General features: G+C 44.1%; 1 protein-coding gene across 1 annotated transcript in view; it reads right to left on the bottom strand.

The window, feature by feature from the left end:
* The window catches only part of cacna1ba (calcium channel, voltage-dependent, N type, alpha 1B subunit, a), an 846,233-nt gene that overhangs the window by 195,408 nt on the left and 627,807 nt on the right, over positions 1-23,018 (bottom strand). Inside the window, exons 16-20 of the mRNA XM_073052070.1 lie at positions 22,845-22,962; positions 22,006-22,073; positions 18,572-18,678; positions 11,505-12,335; positions 1,053-1,267 (exon numbers count right to left, since the gene is read on the bottom strand). Of these exons, the coding sequence (XP_072908171.1) occupies positions 1,053-1,267; positions 11,505-12,335; positions 18,572-18,678; positions 22,006-22,073; positions 22,845-22,962 (1,339 nt within the window). The remainder of the gene's footprint in view (positions 1-1,052; positions 1,268-11,504; positions 12,336-18,571; positions 18,679-22,005; positions 22,074-22,844; positions 22,963-23,018) is intronic.

Below are 23,018 nucleotides of genomic sequence, written 5' to 3'. Positions count from 1 at the left end.
ACTGTACTGTGGGGTGGTAAAGCTCTATGTTCTATCTAAATGCCAAACTAAACTAATCCCTTATGTTTAGGATGCTAAGAGGATGCAGGGTGTCTTGAATAGGTTAGGTGAGTGGGCAAATTCATGGCAGATGCAATTTAATGTGGATAAATGTGAGGTTATCCACTTTGGTTGCAAGAACAGGAAAACAGATTATTATCTGAATGGTGGCCGATTAGGAAAAGGGGAGGTGCAATGAGACCTGGGTGTCATTGTACACCAGTCATTGAAGGTGGGCATGCAGGTACAGCAGGCGGTGAAAAAGGCAAATGGTATGTTGGCATTCATAGCAAAAAGATTTGAGTACAGGGGCAGGGAGGTTCTCCTGCAGTTGTACAAGGCCTTGGTGAGACCGCACCTAGAGTATTGTGTGCAGTTTTGGTCCCCTAATCTGAGGGAAGACATTCTTGCCATAGAGGGAGTACAAAGAAGATTCACCAGATTGATTCCTGGGATAGCAGGACTTTCATATGAAGAAAGACTGGATTGACTAGGCTTATTTATACTCACTGGAATTTAGAAGATTGAGGGGGGATCTTATTGAAACATGTAAAATTCTAAAGGGATTGGACAGGCTAGATGCAGGAAGATTGTTTCCGATGTTGGGGAAGTCCAGAACGAGAGGTCACAGTTTAAGGATAAAGGGGAAGCCTTTTAGGACCGAGATGAGGAAAAACTTCTTCACACAAAGAGTGGTGAATCTGTGGAATTCTCTGCCACAGGAAACAGTTGAGGCCGGTTCATTGGCTATATTTAAGAGGAAGTTAGATATGGCCCTTGTGGCTAAAGGGATCGGGGGTATGGAGAGAAAGCAGGTACAGGGTTCTGAGTTGGATGATCAGCCATGATCATACTGAATGGTGGCGCAGGCTCAAAGGGCCGAATGGCCTACTCCTGTACCTATTTTCTATGTTTCTATGTGTGGTCTTTCAGGTTGGTCCCACAACCACCAACCAATTCAGATCCACGAAATGGCAAACAAAAGAGACCCAACGCCCCATTCTGCCACTCACTTGGGAGCAGTGTGGTCTCTCCAGGGGGAGCTGTGATGGTCACCGGGATGTTCACACTGACAGTGTGCTCGATGTCTCTCGTCGGCAGCGTCACGAGCTTGATGTTCTTCTGGTTGTCAGCATCCTCTGGCTGCTGGGGCAGGTGCTTCAAGCCACTGACGGGTGGCAGCGATGTTGCGGTCAGCACCGCGGTGTCTGCAGGTGGCTGGCTCTCCCTGTGAATAGATAACGCTCACTAAACTGAGCCTCTTTTGACTTAATTTACCCTTCCTCCAGCAAGCTCCAACACCCATACTTATCTGGATAGAGAGGGCCAATCCCACCAGCCCTAGTCCTCAGCAGTGGCATCTGACCAATGAGAGCAGGCCGTGTTGAGGGCCTACTCAGAAGGCTTCTGCCAAAGCCCTGATAGCTGACTAAACCCCCTCATCCAAAGGCAGACTGAAAAAGTTATGAGGCCAATGTTTGAATGCCGGTGACATTCTGAGACAGATCAAAGTTATTAAAATTGAATTAAATCATTTAATGCCTCTGATATTCAGACCCATTACAAAATTATTAAAACTGAATTAAATCATTTAAAACTCAAAATTTAAAAAATACAATAAAAAAATCAAATTAAAATAATCTGGAGAAATAAATTTGCCTCCTCATGCCTTCTTTGCCTCCTAATCTGAGCACTTTAACCCCAAGGAGTGTCCGAAGTCTTGAGCTCAACTGGAGGATGGGGAACTCAGTAACAGTGGGCTCCTCTGCTCCACTCCACTGGAACTGCTGAGGAAATTAGGAATTTAGCACCAGGAACAGACAGAGGATCTAGGACATTCAAATGTTCAAGCCCAGGGTTCAATGGTTTGGAACCACAGGTTGGCCTGTAACAGATCACAAATCATCATCAAACCTTCTACATTCAAAGTAAATTTATTATCAAAGTGCAAGTACGTCTCTATATACACCTGAGATTCATTTTCTTGCAAGCATACTGAATAAATCCAATAACCATAATATAATCAGTGAAAGATCACACCCAACAGGGTGGACAACCAGTGTGCAAAAGGCAACAAATTGTGCAAATACAAAAAAAAACTAATAATAATGAATAAATAAGCAATAAATATCAAGAACAAGAGATGAAGAGTCCTTGAAAGTGAGTCCATTGTTTGTGGAAACAGTCCAGTGACGGGGCAGTGAATTTGAATGAAGTTATGATGTTACCACCTCTGGTTCAAGAACCTGATGGCTGAGGGGGTAATAACTGTTCCTGAACCTGGTGGTGTGAGTCCTGTCTTCTTCCTGATGGCAACAGTGAGGAGAGAGCATGACTTGGGTAGTAGGGGTCTCTAATGATGAATGCTGCTTTCCTGTGACAATGATCCGTGTAGATGCGCTCAATGGTTGGGAGGCCTACAGCCATGATGGACTGGCTATAATAACCTTCTGCTCAGCAGGGCAAAACTCTGAAAAATACGTCACCTTATCTTCTCAAGAGCATGTGAAATGGCCTAAAATAAGACCATTTCACATACGACTTAAAACGAGCTTGTGAGGTAATTGCATCATTATCGATGGAGTGAAACAGCAGATGGCACATTGAATGACTGCGTGAGTTGATATGAAGACCAGCTGGGTCTTGCTTCGACAACCTCAGCTCTGATCCTCATTGCAGTGAGTGAGAAGATCAGATCTTACAATTGTCACAGCCGCACTGATTGAAGGAGAGAAGGCGTGGTGGTGGGGTGTCGTAGTAGTGGGGAACAGGGGAAGTAATCAGCCCAGGACTTGGTATTTTTCATCCAGGATATTTCGGGGAAAATGTGAACTAATAGTGAAATAATGATTAGCAATGATTTTAATTATTATATGGGTAAATGCTTTGTAATGTCATCAGCAAAGACTGCTCCAATTGGAATAGATTTTAATTACTCATCAATTCTAATTCAAATCTTCGGGAGAATTCTGTTTTAGATCTAGGCATGGTGAATTTGCTTTATGTGAACAACTACACATTTATATATTGTGTTTAATTTCATTAGCCTTTAATAACCAGAAGTTCAGAGCCCTGAGGTTGATTCCGGTCCAGACGTTCCCCTAATGAATATTCTTCCTCATCCACTGCAGACAGACGAATCTGGTGACTTTTGCAGACAAATTAATACATGGATTATCCTGAAGAAGGGAATGCCTCAAAGCAAGGGAGAGAGTTAACCCATCCAATGGAAGCCCAAGGAAGAGTGGCATATACCCTTTTTAATTATCAGATGCTAAAATCAAATGGAGTATTTGAAGACAAATGATTGACAGGACAAAAGGAGAATACATCAGAAAATATATGTGGTGGGTCCAGGCCAGTGAACCGACGAACAAAATGCTCATATCATTTCAAAAAAAAGCTTTTATTTGCACACCTTCTTGACACTGTGCCGAACAGCAGAATCAAATGCTCAGCTTGGGTGCAGCGTGATGAGAAAGTTCTTCATCTCCCCTCACGCAACAACTTCCCACTCCAGGAACCACTCTGGAACACATCTGCTGCATTCCTTCTAGTGCGTGTCCATCCATCCCAGGAAGAACAGAACTGTGCACATCCATAAGACATAGGAGCAGAATCTGGCCACTCGGCCCATCAAGTCTGTTCTGCCATTCCGTCATGATTATTCCTCTCAACCCAATTTTCCTGCCTTCTCTCCATAACCTTTGATGCCCTGACTAACCAAGAACCTATCAACCTTAATTTTAAATACACTCAACGACTCAGCCTCCACAGCCGCCTCTGGTAATGAATTCCATAGATTCACTAATCTCAGGCTAGAGAAATTCCTTCTCCTCTCTGTTCTAAATGGACATCCTTCTATTCTGAGGCTGTGCACTCTGGTCCTAGATTTGCCCAATACAGGAAACATCCTCTCCACATCCACACGATTTAGTCCTTTCATATTAAATAGGTTTAATTGAGATCCCCTTTCACTTCTAAACTCCAGAGAGTACAGGCTGAGAATCATCAAACGCTCCTCATATGTTAACCCTTTCATTCTTGGACTCAATCTCGTGAAGCTTCTCCGGACCGTCTCCAATGGCAGCACATCTTTTCTTAGATAAAGGGCCCAAAACAGTTCACAATACTCCATGTCTGGTCTGATCAATTCTTTATAAAGCCTCAGCATCACATCCTTGCTCTTACATTCTAGACCACTCGAAATGAATGCTAACATTGCATTCGCCTTCCGTACCATTGCCTTAACCTGGAAGTTAACCTTCAGGGAAACCTGCACAAGGACTCCTAAGTCCCTTTGCACTTCAGATTGTTGAATTTTCTCCCCATTTAGAAAATAGTCTTCACTTTTATTCCTTCTACCAAAGTGCATAAGCAAACACCTCCTTGCACGATAACCCATCTGCTGCTTCTTTGCCCTTTCTCCCAATCTGTCAAAGTTCTTCTGTAGACTCCCCGCTTCCTCAATACTATCAGGCCCTTTATCTATGTTCGTATTGACGGCCACAAAGCCATCAAATTCTGTCATCCAAATTGTCAACGTATAACGTCAAAAGAAGCAGTCCCAATACTAAGCCCTACAGAACACCACTAGTGACTGGCAGCCAATCAGAATAGGCTCCCTTTATTCCAATTCTTTGCCTCCTCCCGGTCAGTAAATCCTCTATACATGCGGGTATTTTTCCTGTAATTCCATGGGCTCTGATCTTGTTAAGCAGCCTCATGTCTGGCACCTTGTTAAAGGCCTTCTAAAAATCCAACTAAACAACATACACTGACTATCCTTTGTCGATCTTGCCTGTTAATTCCTCAAAGTATTCTAACAGATTTGTCAGGGAAGATTTCTACTTTAGGAAACCACGGTGACTTTGGCCTATTTTATCATGTCTTCTCCGTGGATTGTCATCTTGTCGTGGTGGAGAAGCTTGTGTGGTCCTGAGATCCCGAGAGTGATGCCGTCTGGAGCTATGCTCCTGGTAGGGTCACCCATGGCGGTAAGGTCGAGGGTGAGGTCCCTGACAAAGAACAATCCAACCAAGACCTCAACGATGGAACAGGTGGACGAAGGTATTTCGAACTCAATGGCTCTGAAGGTAGATGAAGGCTGCAACAAATCCATCAGCTCCAATCGTCGTGGTTTCCATGCCATTGGAATCGGTTGGTTGATTTGTGAAGTATCGTGGGTTTCTTGGAGTGCAACATCAAGTACACGTTAAACAAATACACGCACAGGGGTCTTCGTTCTGTGATAGATCAACGGAACGAAGACCATCATCCTCGACCTCGAGGGATAGCCACGACGACGACGATTTTATCATGTGTCTCCATGTACCTTGAAACCTCGTTTCTCCAATATCTTCACAAGCACTGAAGTCATATTAAATGACTTATATTCTTCTTTCTTCTGCCTCCCTCCCTTCTTAAGGAGTGGAGTAATGTTTTCAATTTTTCAGCCCTCCAGAACCACTCCAGAATCTAGTGATTCTTGAAAGATCATTACTAATGCCTCCCCAATCTCCTCACCTTCCTCTTTCATAACTCTGGGGTGTAGTCCATCTGACCCAGGTGACTAATCTACCTTCAGACCTTTCATCTTCCCAAGCACTTTCTCCTTAGTAATAGCAACTACACTCACTTCTGCCCCCTGACAGTCTCGAATCTCTGCAACACTACTTGTGTCTTCCACACTTAGGACTGATGTAAAACTCTTACTAAGTTTGTCTTCAGTTTCTTTGTCCCCCATTACTTCCAGTGTAAGCTGGCGCTGGTGAAGAATAGCGACTACATGCGGTAGCAAACAGAACTACCGACTACTTTATTAATCACACTTCTTCTGGTAGTCGTTCACTGAAATCAGTAGTCTGTAACTTCTCTTTAAGAGCTGAGCTGTTGAACCTCCTGTACGTCCTGGCATTTTTGTGGTGTGAACTGAAGTTTTGAAAATGCAGGGCGGTTGCAACGTGATGTGTATGAGCTGATTTGAGGCGATGGGGCCTGAGCCGGAGAGCGGGGAACGAGCTGATGTCTGTCCATTGCTAGAGTGGACTTGAGGGTGATTGATGCAGCAGAACTGATGCAAGGCATATCAAACACAAAGTATACTGCACATGCTGTGGTCAAATCAACACATACAAACAAGCTGGATGAACTCAGCAGGTCGGGCAGTATCCATTGAAATGAGCAGTCAACGTTTCGGGCCGAGACCCTTCATCAGGACTCATGAAGGGTCCTGACGAAGGGTCTCGGCCCGAAACGTTGACTGCTCATTTCAACAGATGCTGCCCAACCTGCTGAGTTCATCCAGCTTGTTTGTATGTGTTGGCAAGGCATATCAAGGTGGCAGCGCCCAGGCCCAGGCCCAAAGGTGATAAAGACCTGAGATCTGATTGATTTAAACACCGGGCTGAATTGGAAAGGTTGTCTACGAGCTGAATTGAGGTGGCGCCAGAGCATATAGAAGTGGAAAAACCAAGGTCCGTGAGCAAAGAATGGCCTGAGGTTTAAACAATTTAAAAGGCGGGCCAAATTGGAAGGTCAGGTATGGGCCGAATGGAAGCCACCGGGCTCAGGTCCGAGAGCGCACCGAAGCGGCAGGGCCCAGGTCTGATTGCAAGAAATGACCCAAGGTTTAGACGATTTAAGGCCAGATTGAATAGATGAGGGTGTCAGAGCCTGAGGTCAGAAAACCGCTGCAAGGTTTATGTGTCTCTGTGCTGAACTGAGACTGTGGGCCACAACTAATGGGCTCCTGAATTGGCTACAGTGATGATGGCTTCACAACAATGGACTCACTTTTGTTCCCCATGTTATTTACCAACTTCTATTGTTCGCACAATTTGTTTTTTACACTGCACATTGGGTTTTTAATGGCCTTATTAATTTGTTTTGTGGCTGCCTGTAACGAGATGAATCTCAAGGTTGTATATAGTAGATATGATGTAATAATAAATATACTTTGTACTTCATACTACCTCTCCGGCATCATGTTCCACTGGTCTAATATCTGGTCTTACCAATCTTTCACTCTGTATATGTCTGAAAAAACTTTTGGTATCCTCTTTTATATTAATGGCTAGCTTAACTTCATATTTCATCTTTTCTCTCCTTAATGGTTTTTATGTTTTTTTAATTGCCTTCAGTTGGTTTTTAAAATCTACCCAACCCTCTAACATCACACTAATTTTTGCTATATTATATGCTGTCTTTGACTTCTTCATCAGTCATGTTACTTCATCCTCCCTTCAGAATACTTCTTAATCTTAGGGATGTAGCTATCCAATGCCTTCTGAATTGCCCTCAGAAACTCCAGCCTTTATTGTTCTGCCACTATCTCTGATAGTACCCCTTCCAATCAACTTTGGCCAGCTCCACCCTCATGCCTCTGTAATTCCCTTTACTCCACTGTAATACTGAAACATCTGACTTTATCTTCTCCCTCTCAAACTGCAGGGCGAATTCTGTCACTGTCACCTAAGGGTTCCTTTACCTTAAGCTCCCTAATCAAATATGTTTTATTACACCACACCCAATCTGGAATTGCCTTTCGCCTAGCGGACTCAATAACAAGCTGCTCTAAAGAGCCATCTCGTAGGCATTCTGAAAATCTCCTTTCTTGGGATCCAGCACCAACCTGATTTTCCTAATCTACCTGCATGTTGAAATCTGCTATGATTATTGTAACATTACATGCCTTTTCTATTTCCTATTCAATTATGTTGCATATTCTGGATACCATTTGGGCCTGTATATACCCTTGCAGTTTCTTAACTCTACCCACAATGATTTTACATCTTCTGATCTTATGTCACCTCTCTCTAAGGACTTGATTTTATTTTTTACAAACAGACCCACCCCATCCCCTCTACCGACTTGCCTGTCCTTTCAAATCAAGGTATATCCTTGGATGTTAAGCTCATAACTATGATCCTTTTTCAGCCACAGTTCAGTGATGCCCAGAACATCATACCTGCCAATCTCTACCTATGCTACAAGATCTTCTACCTTATTCCATACACTGCATGCATTAAAATGTACAGTAACACGTTCAATACTGTATTTGTTACCCTTTTTGATTTTGCCCCCGTGTCACAACTCAACTCATCCCACTGAATGCAGTTTTGCCCTGACATCTGCCTGTCCTTCCTCAGTCTCACGACACACTGAATCTACTTGAATACCAACTGCCCTAACCTCAGCTCTAACTCCCTGGTTTCCATCCCACTGCCTAATTAGTTTAAACCCTCTGCTGCAGCTCTAGCAAACCTGCTCATGAGGATATTTCTACCCCTCGAGTTCAGGTGTAACCCACTCTTTTTGTACAGGTCATACCATCCCCCAGAAGAGATCCCAAAGATCCAGAAATCTGAAACCCTGTCTCCTGCATCACTTCCTCGACCACTCATTCTATCATCCTATTCCTGCACTGACTAGCACATGGCACTAGGAGTAATCCAGAGATTACTGCCTTGGAGGTCCTACTCTTTAGCCTCTTCCCCAACTCCTATACTCATTTTGTAGGACCTCTCCCCCCTCTCTACCTATGTCATTGGTGTCAATGTGCACCATGACCTCTAGCTGCTCACTCTCCCTCTTGAGGGTCTTCTGCAGTGTCCTGAACCATCCTGGACCCCAGCACCTGGGAGGCAACACACCATCCTGTCTTCTCTTTCACTGGCACAGAATCTGCTGTCCGCCCCCCCCCCCCCCAACCATCGAGTTTCCTATCACTATTGCTCTGTCTGACTTTACCCTTCCCTGCTGAGCCTCAGAGGTGGCCACAGTGCCAGTCCCTGGCTGCTGCTGTGCCAGGCTAGGCCATCCCCACAGCAGTATCCGAAGGGGTACATTTGTTGCTGTGGTAAATCCCCACAGGAGATCCCGATCCCTGCACTGACTGCTTACTCCCCTTACTTCTCCAAGTGGTTACCCATCGGCTATCTGAATCCAACACTCTGAGTGTGACCTCTTCAGTAAGACTCACCTATAAAGTTTTGAGCCTTCCGGATGGTTCCGAGTGCATCCAGCCCCAGCTCCAGTTCCTTGACCTTGTCGGTCAGGAGCTGAAGGTGCGAGCACTGCCTGTCAAAGTTATCATCAGGGAGACGGTCACGTACTCTGAAATACCACATCTCACGGGAGCAGCATTCCATTCTCTGAACTGCCATCCCTCCTACACTTGTTATACCCGTTACTTCCTAAGCTTAAGTTGTAGCCTGTGCTTGTTCTCACCCAAGCCTGTTGAGCCAAACCCTGACCACTCTAACACTGTAACAAAGACCAATCCGCTTAAACCTTGTTTTTTTTTTATTGGCCCTTACTAAGATAACTATTAACCCAAGCAATCTCCCACTCCGCAGCCGAGTCACGACAAGTCCCACTCGTTTTTTAATACTGACACATAAAGTCCCACTGGATCTGACTGCAACTTGCTCTACAACCTCCCGCTCCACAGAGGGAAGTCTCATAGGAACTTCATATAATTTCAATCAGCCAATTTAACTTTGGTAAAACTAATTCTACTTTATGGTGTAGTGAGGGAGGGTAATGTCAATTGGTCATTAAGTAGACTTTAATTCTATTTGACACTTTTTCATGCAATTTATTCTAAAGATAATAACTTTAAAATAAAATAGAGCCAATATATCCTACCCTTCCTCCTCCAATGTGCCAACTGCATGCTACTTTACAATTTATTTCTTCTGACCAAGACTTAATCACTGATTTTCTTGTTGCTGGGAGATGTTGATGATGGGAAATGGAACAACTTTTAATTTCAGACAGAAAAGGTCACCACCGGAAGCCGGAATTTTGGAAGCAGGATGCCTGGGAGCCTGAGTTCTCTCCAAGCACCATTCTACTTCAGTGTCCCCGCCATAGCCAGCTGGATGTTGCAGTAACCACCTGTGGAGTTTGTTGCCACGAGCTACCATGGAGGCCAGGTCATTGGGTCCATTTAAGACAGAGATAGATATGTTCTTGATCAGCCAGGGCATCAAAGGGTATGGGGTGAAGGCAAGGGAGTGGGAATGACTGGAAGAATTGGATCAGCCATGACTGAATGGAGGAGCAGATTTGATGGGCCGAATAGCCTACTTCTGCTCCTATATCTTATGGTCTTATGGCTGGGTAGCAGCTGCCTATGCTGTGATATGAGGCCACATCAAAAGCTTAGCTGCCTATAGAGCGAGTGCCTGTGACACAAGGCACAACAGATTCTGCAGATGCCGGAAATCTTGGTCAACATGTACAACGTGCTGGAGATACTCCAGCAGGCAAGGCAGTATGTACGGAGGGGAATAAACTTTTATCCTCTTCCTTTCCAGTCCCGATGTGGAGTCTCAGCCCAAAATACTGGCTGTCCATTTCCCTGATGTTGCCTGACCTGCTGAGTTCCTCCAACATTTTGTATGTGTTGCCTGTGATAGAAGGCCGATTGCTGTTCGGGCGCAGATCAGGTTGAATGGCCTACTTCTGTGCTGTAAGACTCTACGGCTGCTTTAAGAGGGTGGCTGAGTATTCAGCAGATGGAAATATGTCAAAGGCCAACTTAGAGAGGGTGCCCAGTTGAAGTGGGCGATGTGACAGTATGCACGTTGGGTAGTTAGGCCTGGGAATCTAAGGCACATTGGAGAGAAAGGATACTTGTGAAGTGATTACACCAATCCAAGATCATATTGAGAGGTCTTGCTTTTTGGTACTCAGCCAGGTCATTCTTAGCTGTACTGGTGGGTAAGGTCGGAGTGGTTGTGGGAGGTGTGAGCATCTCTGGAAGGAAGGAAATCATCTATGGTGGGAAATAACTTGCTCAACAGGCAGCCACCCTGACCTGCCGAGTTCCTCCAGCATTTCATGTCCATTGCTCAAGATTTCCAGCATCTGCAGAATCCCTTGTCTTGGTGATACCAGGCCACAGTGGGATGAGGCTGGCTTTCGGGTGACAAGGTGAGGAGAGCCTGCAGAGAGAAGAGTGAAGGGATCAGGGCTTAAGAATGACTCCTCAACGCAGGGGAGAGGAAGAGGTGGAGGAAGGTGTCAGAAGAGGCTCTCCATGAGAATACGATTACATGGGAACTGAAGAGTCACTGAGACACTGCTGGTCTTCATTCAGCCCCTTATGTTTCAGTCAGAGTGGAATGACTTAGACTGCCTTCTCCTTGAGGGCAACACAACTCTGCGCTAACTGTCAAACTTAAGTCCTGTCAGCTGGGCCCACTGCAGCAGCTCCAGAACCAGAGTTGACTATGGATGGCAGATGAAGGACCAACATTAACTGAGCTGACGTGAGTTAGTGTTGTGCCTTCCCACACGTCCATCAAAGCTTACAGTGACAGGACCACAAGCCAGTGCATCTTCCTGAAATCATGCATGTGGATTGACAAAGAGAGGAGGAAAGTCTTTGCAAAGAAAGTGAGAGTGATGTTACTATATCTGGAACTACTGGACTGGACACGGTAGTGACTTACTTCACTTTATGGTTCCGACGTTCTCGGAGAACAGTCTCTCCTTCCTTCTCACCGGCGTCTCTCTTTTCCTCAGACTCGTAGGTTGAGAGTGCCTTCTGTCGGTGCCTGCGCCGCCTCTCTGCCCCATCTTGGCTCCTGCCCGGTGCTTCACCCTCCCGGGCACCTGACCGAGAGCTGTCCTTGGCTCGGCTGCGCTTCTCGCTCTTGGTTCCGTTGGCTGTGCCGTTCCCCTCCCGGCCCTGCTGCTCCGCGCCATGGCGATGTGATCGATGCCTCTTGTGCTCCCTCTCCGGGGCCTCATCCACGGAGCTCTGTGGGTGGTGATGGTGCCGTCTCCCGCCGTCCCGGCTCCTGCTTCTCTCGCCCTTCCCTTCCTTGCACCTCTCCTCCTGCTCCCTCTCCACCTCTTTGCTCCGGCTCCTGTGGGAGCGCCGCTGCTCGTCCTTGGCGTTGGGTTTGGGCTCTGCGGTGTCCGGAGCACTGTCTCCCTTGTCCTGCTCGCCCAACTTGTCTCGGTGACGGTGGGGCCGTTTCGGGGGCTCGCAGCTCTCAGGCTGGACCAGCCTCTCCTGCTCACTGTCCTGGCAGTCACTGGGGCGGACCTTATCAGCGCCCTTCCTCACGTTGTTCCTGGGTTCCACGACCAAAGGTCGATCCAAGTGGGTTTTCATATCTGGGCGGATCTGATGAGATGAGACATACATTCTACGCTGCTCGTCGTCCAGCTCATTGAAGAGGGCCTCTTGACTGGTCAGTAGGTTCTGACGCCTCAGTTGAGAAGTCCTCTGTTCCCAGACAGACATGGACTTGAATGACTTCTGTTGATCTTTGCTGCAAATAACAAAAAAACATAAAACGTATAGTTGCACTTTCACAAAAGGCAAAAGCATAAATCCACTCACCTGAAATCCGCACTGATTTCAGAATTTACATTGTGCGACACATTTAAAACACCCAGAGTGAAGACAGCAGAAGGTTGCTTTGGTCACAAGTTGGTGTTTTCACAGCTCACATGAAATGTGAACTTTTTAAACTGAGGCTGGCTAAATGTTGCCCAGATGTTGGTGCTGCAAAGATGCGTGCCTTCTCCATCATCCTAACCCAGTGGCACTTGCCAAATACAGAGATCAGACCGATCAGATCAGGCCCTTCACTTGGAGCAGTCGCAACAGGCCACTGGCTGCGTCCCGTTAACAAGCTGCAGCATGGTTCCCTGGTAAGTATGGACATGGGAAGACCAATTTCTCATTCCATGGTTGCATTGGGAAAGAATCCTCTCTCAAAACAAGATAAAGGGGAGTTAAAGTTCAAAATAACCAAACAACCCTAAAAAGCAAACATGACGTAAAATAAAAACTCCTCGCGAAACCCAAAATGCAAGCATTTGCTGTCTTGTCAGCCGTGAGTCTTGTCATAGAATACCAGCTTTAAAACCTATTCAGAATCACATTTGCGACGATGGTGAAGGAGAACACACACAAACACACACACACACACACATACACACACACACACAAGTACTCCAATTGACACAGAGAAACACAACGATCACAGGATTGAAATGAGGCAATGAAATGACCTAAGGGACATAAAGCCACTCCCCACTGCACAACACACAGAGAAAGTTTGAGCGAAAAGGAACACATTTAACACCTGAAACATATAGCACATAAAGGCCTATAGATTTCACTTTAGAAAAGTGAAGCATTGAACCAATAACTTGCAATTTTTCTTGAAATCTACTAAATGCTTACTGTGATTTACTTCATGCCAATGACAGGTCATATTAGAATCAGATTTAAAATATAAAAAATGCTTTGGAAAAAAATGTTTTCTCTCAACTGACAGCTCCCTAATTAAAGACCTTAACTAACTGCATCTGTGTGCAACTTACTAAAATATCACAATTTGCAAATCAATACAGTTATATATTTAATAATACTATAGGAAATCCATTTCTCTGCTAGAAATCTGCTTTTTAATAATTTAAATAATATTGATGAGATATCAGATGCTAAACTTTGACATGCATAGATCTGATCACCAATGTGTTCCTGATACATTCTAAAATTAAATTAAGTATTAGGATATATTTGCTCCCAAGTTTGAAGAAAAAAAAGTGCTAGGCCTTCAAAGTACTTATTTGTGCAGATAAAGCTCTTGATATGTATTCTATTCCCAGTGTACCAGTGGAGATATCATCACATCCAAATTCAATAAGCTAACCAAATATCCATAAAGCAAATCCTGCAGCATTATTTGAACACACCTTTTTACAAACTGTGTATCAAACGCTGGGCGCAATTTGATGATTATTAATTTATAGAAATTAAGCACGGGCAAAGTTTCAAAGTAGAACAAGGAATTATTCTAAGACTGACTTATTTTTTGTAATTAAATTCTGTTGATGTGTGTGTTTTACGGATACTGCAGTCTCAACTTTTAAACCTGATTGTTAGGTCTTTATCACTAAAGCTGTGAAATGTCAAAATCATCATTTTATAGGACTACAAAACAAAAAACCTTTATGCTGCTAAACTAATTCCACCAAGTTAAATACCCCAAACACTTTAACTCTTGGTTATAAGGGAGGAGATTGCTGGGAAAACACATTTTGTAGTATATCAAAATTATTTGAAAAGCACCAGGAAATTAGATAAATCACAAAACCCTAAGATATCACTGAAGAATTAAATTTGAATTAAAGAACTTGAGGCAAATTATTTCTTTTGATGTTGACTGAGAGATTTTGTTTGCTTGTTTTTAAGTGATATTGGGACCTCAAATGGGCAATTTGATTGGTATAAACTGTGTTTGGGTGGCAATATAATATTTAGATTTTGTTCAAGTTTCAGTGTTACCTGATTCAATGTAGAATGGTTAAAGGAACATTAAAAAGTGCAAACAGGTTGAAATGTAGAAAAGCCAGCAATGAGAGTTGGATGGAGTTGACAACAAGGATTTTCAGAACAGTTGAAGAGCAAGAACCACTATATGCATACAACACCTGCTCTTCATACTGAGCATTAAATGGTGAATGAGGCTTTTTGAAGGGGCTACCACATAATATTGTAACAGAGAGCAGACTCACGGTGAATTTACGCTGGAGACTGACGAGCTGCGAGATAGAGCACCTCGATTTTGCTTTACAAAACTGCACATGCAAAAAAAGATGAGACAAAAAATACATTGGGAAAAGATCAAAAGGCTCCTTCAGGTTCACACAGGTAGGTTGCATTTGTCTGTGACTCTGCTTACGCAGACTTAATCAGAACAGCTGTTCTGGTGAAAACTGCTCCTGGATTGCAATGCAATGAAACAACAGTCAATGTTTCACCCTTCAGACTTCACCCTGCTCCACGTTTACACCAACACTACAGACACACAGCACAGCACCTTCAACAAAGGAAACAAACTGAGCAAGTGTTGCTTAGTAAGGATCATTCCGGAAGTCACAATCTGAAATAGAATTAGTAAGAAAATTAAACGAAGACATGCAAAGACACAGCCTAGAACAGCTGGGATCCATCACACGGTTAGTGAGAAAGAACAAAAGTGCCATTTGTTTGTACAATAACTACTTAGCACTTTTGAAACACAAGGCAGAGAAACCGAGGGAATTAAATCAAGCTGATCTGTAATTGCACACAAAGCAAAGGCAAGAAGTGGAAACGTGGCAAACGAAGAGACAGGTGAACCAGAAATCAGTCACTTTTTTGGGGGAGGAAGGGGGATTTGGTGAGGAGTTCGTCAGAAGTGAGATTTGCAAAGCTGCCATCAGCAGAGAAGCTGCACAGCTCAAAATTCAGAGCACACAGAGTAATTTAGATGGTCTTTAATGTCACTCTTCCAAATTCTGTAATTTGGCTGCAGATGAAATGGCATGGGCGAATTAACCGGACAAAGATCCATGTTTTACTTTGTTCCCAATTACAGTAACAATGGTAAATGTTTCTGCAGCCACTTGCTGACCAGTTTTAATAACCTGCATAGACTGAACGTAAACATTGGACGCAGAAGGCAGGGCTGCAGAAAGAGTGCCCAGTACATTTGCCGACCTGCTCAGTAAAATTTGCTCCACCTCTGCAAAAATGATGCAAGGGCTGATTAATGTTCAGGGAGAAATAATGAGGCTATTATTCCAAGGAACAACAAGCCATTCAGATAAAAATAGATATATTGACTCAATACTGCATTATATTTGCTAAATCTTCCAACCTTCTCATAAAGCAGTGACAAACACTACAATTACCATGAACAAACAAAATGCTAGAGGAAAGCAGCAATTGTTGAGTTTGAGTATCTGCAAAATATGTCACTTATCTCCACTTCTTGCTTTCACTTCAGTGTAGCTGCAGACCTACGTAAGCCAGCCTCGGGACACAGAATCAAAACAGCACCGTTTAAGGAAGGGAAGGGTAGGTTCTGGGGCTGATTATATCAACTCACCATTGCACAAAATTTAAGCACTGAAACAGTTTTCCATTCAAATTAGAGAGACAGGTGCAACAAACAGAAATTGTGTTTAAGTCCACGGTGAATTTTTCATGCAGTAGAATTTGTACCTTTTTTGTCTAATTGCTTTGCAACCCTTTGCCAGAATAGCAGATTCTCTGTCAGTTGCACATTATAACAAAATTTAACAAATACATTGATAAAACAGATCTTCAATTTTTTTTTTTCCCCAAGGACCTCAACTCCATCTCCCTGTGCCAGTTTCTGCTCTCTGAAGGCGCTGATTGCTCTGGAGCGCTATGCCCAGCCTGAAGAAAGACAATGGGTCCCATCCACATGCACACATACATTGACCACCCTTCCTCCTAAAAACTCATCTGCTGGGAGGTTAAAAATTGTAAGACCGCTTCATGAAAAGATCTGGACACATCCTGTCCAACTCGGGAGAGGTTTACCAAAACAGATCTGGACACATCCTTTGGCATTTAGCTGATGTAGTAAATTGAATTCAACACTGGCTTCGCAGGAGGAGCTAGAGTGTGGGAATAGATGATCACCTCTCTGACTGGAAGCCTGTGACGAGTGGCGTGCCGCAGGGCTCAGTGCTGGGTCTTTTGTTGTTTGTCATTTAGATCAATAACGTGGTTAACTGTACCAGCAAATTTACGGCTAACACCAAGATTATCAAGTTCACCAAGTGAACAGTGACAAAGCTTATCATGGCTTGCAGAGGGAAAAATGGGTTGAAAAATAGCAGATGGAATTTAAAGCAGACAAGCGTGAGGTTTTGCACTTTGGTGGGACCAACCAGGGTAGGTAGGCCTTACACAGTGAACGGTCGGGCATTGAAGAGTGTGGTAGAACAAAGGGATCTGGGAATACAAGTACATAATTTGTTGAAAGTGGCATCACACGTAGATAGGGTCGTAAAGAAAGCTTTGGCATATTAGCCTTCACAAATCAATGTACTGAGTACAGAAGATGGGATGTTACGTTCAAGTTGTATAAGATGTTGGTGTGGCCTAATTTGGGCACTGTGTGTAGTTGAGTCCAATAACAGTCACATCTACAGTGATGAAATAGTTTGAGAGTTTGGTCATGACTAGAATCAACACCTATCTCAGTAAGGACCAGGACCCACTGCAATTTGCCTATTGCCACAATAGGTCCATAGTAGACACAATCTTAATAGCTCTCCACGTGGCCTTGGATCACCTGGACAATACAAATACGTATGTTAGGATGCTGTTCATTGACTACGGCTCAGCACTTACACCATCATTCCTACAGTCCTAATAGAAAAGCTACAGAATCTGGGCCTCTGTACCTCCCTCTGCAAGTGGATCCTCGACTTCCCAACTGGAAGACCAGAATCTGTGCAAGTGGTGCATGCAAGCTTGATTTCAACATTTAAGAGAAGTTTGGATAGGCACGTGGTTGGTAGGGGTATGGAGGGCTATGGTTCTGGTGCAGGTCGATGGGTGTAGGTGGTTTAAATGGTTCTGGCAGGGGATAGATGGGCTGAAGGGCCTGTTTCTGTGCTGTACTTCACTTCGACATCCTCTCCAACTTAGATGTTTAGCAAAAAGATCTGGACACATCTTTTCCAACTCAGGAGAGGTTTATCAGAGGTATGTGCCATGTGGGGGTTAGACAAACTTGGGTTGTTTTCTCCGGAGCAGCAAAGGCTGGGGGGAAAGACCTGGTTGAGGTTTATACAAACATGAGAGGCATAGAAACTGTAGGCAGCCAATATCTTCTTTCTCCCCCAGGGTAGAAATTTCTAATACTGCAGGGCATGGATTTAAGGCGAGAGGGAACAACTCAGAGATGTGCAACTTTGTTTTGTACCACCTTCTATATGAAAATACTTGTTCATTCATGTCCCTGGAAGGTGCTGCTAAGGGTAGTAGTGAATGCAGATACGTTAGAGATGTTTAAGAAACTCTTAGACAGGCAGATGAATGTGGAGAATGGAGAGATGGGAAGTTCATGAGGGCAGAGAGGCCTCGTTTAGTAACCTTTTGATTAGTAGTTCAATTAGTTTGGTACAACACGGTTTGCTGTTATACTGTTATATGTTCTTAGTTTTAACTCCTTCCAGCAGGGACCAGGATTCATGAAATGCTCTTGTTCTTTATCCTCCAAGTTCAGGTTCTACTGCTGCACCACTGGAAGATTACAGGGAGTCAGTACTCACCCCACCATGGTTTCAGGGTCAGTGACAGTCTACTGGAGTCCTCCCATGTCAGCAACACTCAGGTATTACCTCAAGCAGAAAAATCGGGAACATGTCTAGCCTGATCTTGCGTTCAGCCAACGTGCAGGCTTCCAACTAACAGTTATGTAGATCTCAGCTGCTTCTGCCATTCTAGCTCTGAATGCTGATTCTTATTTCAGTGTCCTTCATGGTCCTTGGATTAACTGATAACTCACTGGCACCAGAGATTCTATACCTCGCCTGTCCGAAAATATTTGAACTTAAAATATGATATAAAATCAGAATGGAACCCTGGAAATTTTCGTGCCTTTGCGAAGTACAACGTATGAACTGCAATGACACATACAGGCAGTTTCCAGGCACAGGACTGCTGCATGGATTCTGAACTTACGCTGCTAAGGATAGATTTGTTGCAGATATTGGGCTGACATCTGCAACTTCCATTGCCTTTTGGATCGTATTTTTCTGGATATTGGCTTCTTCCATCTCTTCTTCGTCCTAAAGAGAGAAACAATATTAAGACACACTCTGCCTCATTTGGAGCCTGCCAAATCTTATTTTGACGGATCTTGCTGAAGAACACACTGAGCTTTCAAAACGAGAACACTGGGATGATATTTATTTCCCTTGTTAACATATTTGTGAGGTCTTGCAAAGTTTGCTGAAGTTGCTTCTGTTTGCAGGAAGAACTTTTACTAGAAGACACAATTCAGATATTCTTTGGGAAAATACACCATCAATGAAGATAATAATATTAATGCAGAGAGACAGATTCAATAGGAGAGATGCAACAGACAGCATCTGTGGGGGTGGAGTGGGGAATGGATAGAAAATGATCCAGGTGGAGACCAGCGGGGGTTGGGCGTGGGGTGGAGATAGGCAGATGAGGGTGGGAATGATGCTGGAAGCTGGGAGATGATAGGTGGAAGTCAGGGAGTTAATGGGATATTCCTCAGGTGTGGAATAAAAACAGCTCAGCAACACTCCGGAATAAGAGGATCTCAGTCCTCATTGATACGGCCAGCCCTCATTAATGTGAGGTCTGCCCCACTAGCACTGTGGGAGAACCTTCATCTGGAGGATCACAGCAGTTCCAGAAGGAAGCTTACCACCTCCACTTCAAAGGCAATTAAAAAATGGTCAATCGTTGCAGGTGTTACCAGCAATGTCCACAACACAAAACTTCGAATATCTAATTATTACATCAACTATGGGTCGCTGTAACTCCTCAACACTGTTTTACTAAGCAAGTGAAAATTGCTTTGGAGAGAGTTGTCACCAGTACCATATTTCATATAAAAATATGCCAGTACACTATAGGCAAGTTTCTAAATTTCTTTTGAGGCACTTGATGTTAGCTAGCTGGTGGCGTAGTGGCATCAGTGCTGGACTTTGGAATGAAGGCTTCCATCTCCCGAGTTCGAATCCAGCTGGCTCCCTTGCATGCTTTCTGTTCGTGCTGGGTTGAGCTAGCAACTAGGCCTTGTAAAAATGAAAGCCTGCATTGAAAAAAAATGGTGTCCTGATGACTCCTCTTGGAGTTAAGGGCCTTCTGCTTCTTCTTCTTCATTCAATGTTGTTACAAGAATTCATTGAACCTGAGCTCAAATATCTCAGACATGTGATACTACTCGAGAGAGCTTTCAATCACATTTTAAAACAACCGCACCTTCCCTGAATACTAGTTAACTTCAGAAATATTTAAATTGGTGATTGATTCATGATAGCCATTTCCTGGACTTGGGATTCCCTTCCCTCTCCTGTAGTTTGTGGAAGGAGGATAAGCCGCTCGCTTCTGAACAAAGTGTGCATCGGAAGCAGGTGTCACTTGGGCGTGGGCAGAAGGAGAATGCGCGATACGCGGCTGACAGGACCTGGCTGCCACAGATTTTGTTGCAACACAACAAACCCACAGTGTGCAACACAAACCCACTCTCCATCAATCCCCTCTCTTGCAAGCTCCTGAATCTCACTTTGAACACCCATTACTCTTTTTCAGAGTGTTTGGGAAGAGGTTAGCCTGGAAGAACACCATTGCTTTTATCCTCTGATTTATGCCATGGTGTCACTCAATAATTAGACATTCTCAAGTTGGAGGAGAGAACAATTCACATTTAAGGAGGCTGAATTCAGAGGATTTTATTTAGAGGATTTATATTTATTTTTATTTCAACGAGATCACCTCTCATTCTTCTAAAATATGTCCAATGTGCTTAATCTCTCCTCACTGACGACTTTCTCAGCCAAGGAATAAACTCACACTATTGCTCCCGGTGTGGCCTCCTCTAAATTAAAGAAAGGGGCATCCCTTCCCCCACCATCAACGCTGCTCGCAACCGCCTCTCTTCCATTTTATGCACGTCTGCTTTCCTCCCATGCTCCCACCATCCCACCAGGGACAGGGTTCCTCTTGTTCTCACCTTCCACCCCACCAGCACATAATTCTCTGGAATTTCTGCCATTTCCAGTGGGATCCGACCACCAAGCACATCTTTCCTTCCTACCAACTTTCTTCAGGGATCATTCCCTTCACGATTCTCTTGTCTGTTCATCCCTCCCCACTGATCTCCCTCCTGGCACTTATCTTGGCAAGTGGAACAAGTGCTACACTTGCCCCTACACCTCCTCCCTCACCACCATTCAGGGCCCTAAACAGTCCTTCCAGGTGAGGCGACACTTCACCTGTGAGTCTGCTGGGACCGTGTACTGTATCCGGTGCTCCCGGTGTCGCCTCCTGTATATCGGTGTAGATTGTATACCGATGTAGATTGGGAGACTGTTTCGCTGAGCACCTACACTCCGTCTGCCAGAAGAAGTGGCATCTCCCAGTGGCCACCCATTTTAATTCCACTTCCCATTCCCATTCTGATATGTCAATCCATTGCCTCCTCTACTGTCATGATGAAGCCACACTCAGGTTGGAGGAACAACATCTTATATTCTATCTAAGTAGCCTCCAACCTGCTGGCATGAACATCGATTCCTTGAACTTCCAGTAATGGCCACCCCCACTCTCCTTCACCATTCCCCATCCCCTTTTCCCTCTCTCACATTATCTCCTTGCCTGCCCATCGTCTCTCTCTCTAGTGCTCCTTCCCCCTTTTCTTTCCTCCATGGCCTTCTGTCCTCTCCTATCAGACTCCCTCTTCTCCAGCCCTGTATCTCTTTCACCAATCAACTTCCCAGCTCTTTACTTCATCTCTCCCCCTCCTGGTTTCACCCATCACCTTGTGTTTCTCTCTCCTCTCCCTCCACCTTTTAAATCTATTTCTCAGCTTTTTTACTCCAGTCCTACTGAAGGGCCTCGCCCCGAAACGTCAACTGTACTCTTTTCCATAGATGCTCCTGGCCTGCTGAGTTCCTCCAGCATTTTGTGTGTGTGTGTGTTGTTTACTCTGATACATAATCTGTCCACACATTATCATTTGTCCTTCCTATCACTTCCTACCCCTCCATGCTAACATGTTGTAATTTGTATATCAGGCCACCCAAGTACCTTTTGTACTCCAACATCTTTCTATTTCTCACCATCTTAAACACACTGATTTTATAATTAATGGTTGTCACCCTCCAACTCAATTGTGTCAAGAAGGTTTCAGAGCCGACAACGATAAGAATAAAAGACCCTTTGTGATTTGTTGTGTCTAATAAGCTTTTATCACACTTAAAGCACATCATTCTTTAGCAAGAGTAATCTGTTCCTAAATAGGATTTTAGAAAAGCACCTTGCCTTCCATTATAAGCAAAGACCAAGGGGAGAACCACAGCAAGTGTTTGGTCTGTGTCTCTGAACGTTTACTGCTAGTTTTACAAAAGACAGCTAACCTTTGTTAGCTCCTGTGCATTTGCCAGGTTGTCAACAGCAATGGCCAGGAAGACATTGAGAAGAGTGTCTGTTTATGATGAGGCTAAGGAAAGATAATTGCTTTGAGGTCAAAGAATAGCAGGATGGTCCACAGCACAGTCCTCTCTCTTGTTTATTCGTTAGCTCATGAACACGCATTCACAATTTTTTCACAAATATATCCGGGGTTTATACAGCTGAAAATCCGTCCCAGCTCAGTTTACATAGATTACTTGATTTCCATGTTGTAATGGGACACAGAACAGGTCCTTCACTCACAATGTCTGCACTGCCCATGAAATCAATTGAAATTAATCCCACCTCTCTGCCTAAGGCCTATACCCCTTCATTCCCTGCCTGATCATGTGTCTATCTAAATGACTTTTAAATGTTGGTGTCATATCTGCTACAAATCCCCAAGATTTGCCCCATTCAGTGAACTGAGGAGTAGTAATCCTCTGCATTGGTGGAAGCCAACAGGCAAGCAAAGATAAAGCCGTGATAACTAGAGTTTAACACAAATGATTTTTGAACACTGAGGATCAGATAGGGTCTTTCAAGAGACTCCTGGATAGGTACATGGAGCTTAGAAAGATAGAGGGCTATGGGTAACCCTAGGTAATTTCTAAAGGTAAGGACATGTTCAGTACAGCATTGTGGGCCGAAGGGCCTGTATTGTGCAGTAGGTTTTCTACGTTTCTATGAATGTGGGGAGTTGACGAGGGAGGTGATTAGTCAGTGCACTGTTGGAACAGCAGGTGGGAAGGCCTCTTGTCCCCATTCACTCTCCTCAGAGAGCTGACCAAGACTCAAAGGATACAGTTTCCAAATAGCGTCAATATAATAAAATAAACCGATGAAAACATTCCCTTTTTCACTCCTCCTTGTGATTCAATTCCATAATACATAACTGCATTCCAATCTTCTCCTGTCAGGATCTATGGGATTAACAATAACAAAATCACTGAACATTCATCATCATCGTACTGATTAA

The sequence above is a fragment of the Hemitrygon akajei genome, chromosome 7 (assembly GCF_048418815.1).
Source record: "Hemitrygon akajei chromosome 7, sHemAka1.3, whole genome shotgun sequence".
Classification (NCBI taxonomy): domain Eukaryota; kingdom Metazoa; phylum Chordata; class Chondrichthyes; order Myliobatiformes; family Dasyatidae; genus Hemitrygon; species Hemitrygon akajei.
Note: the sequence above shows the minus strand (reverse complement) of the source record. Positions and strands in the feature narration are given on the sequence as shown.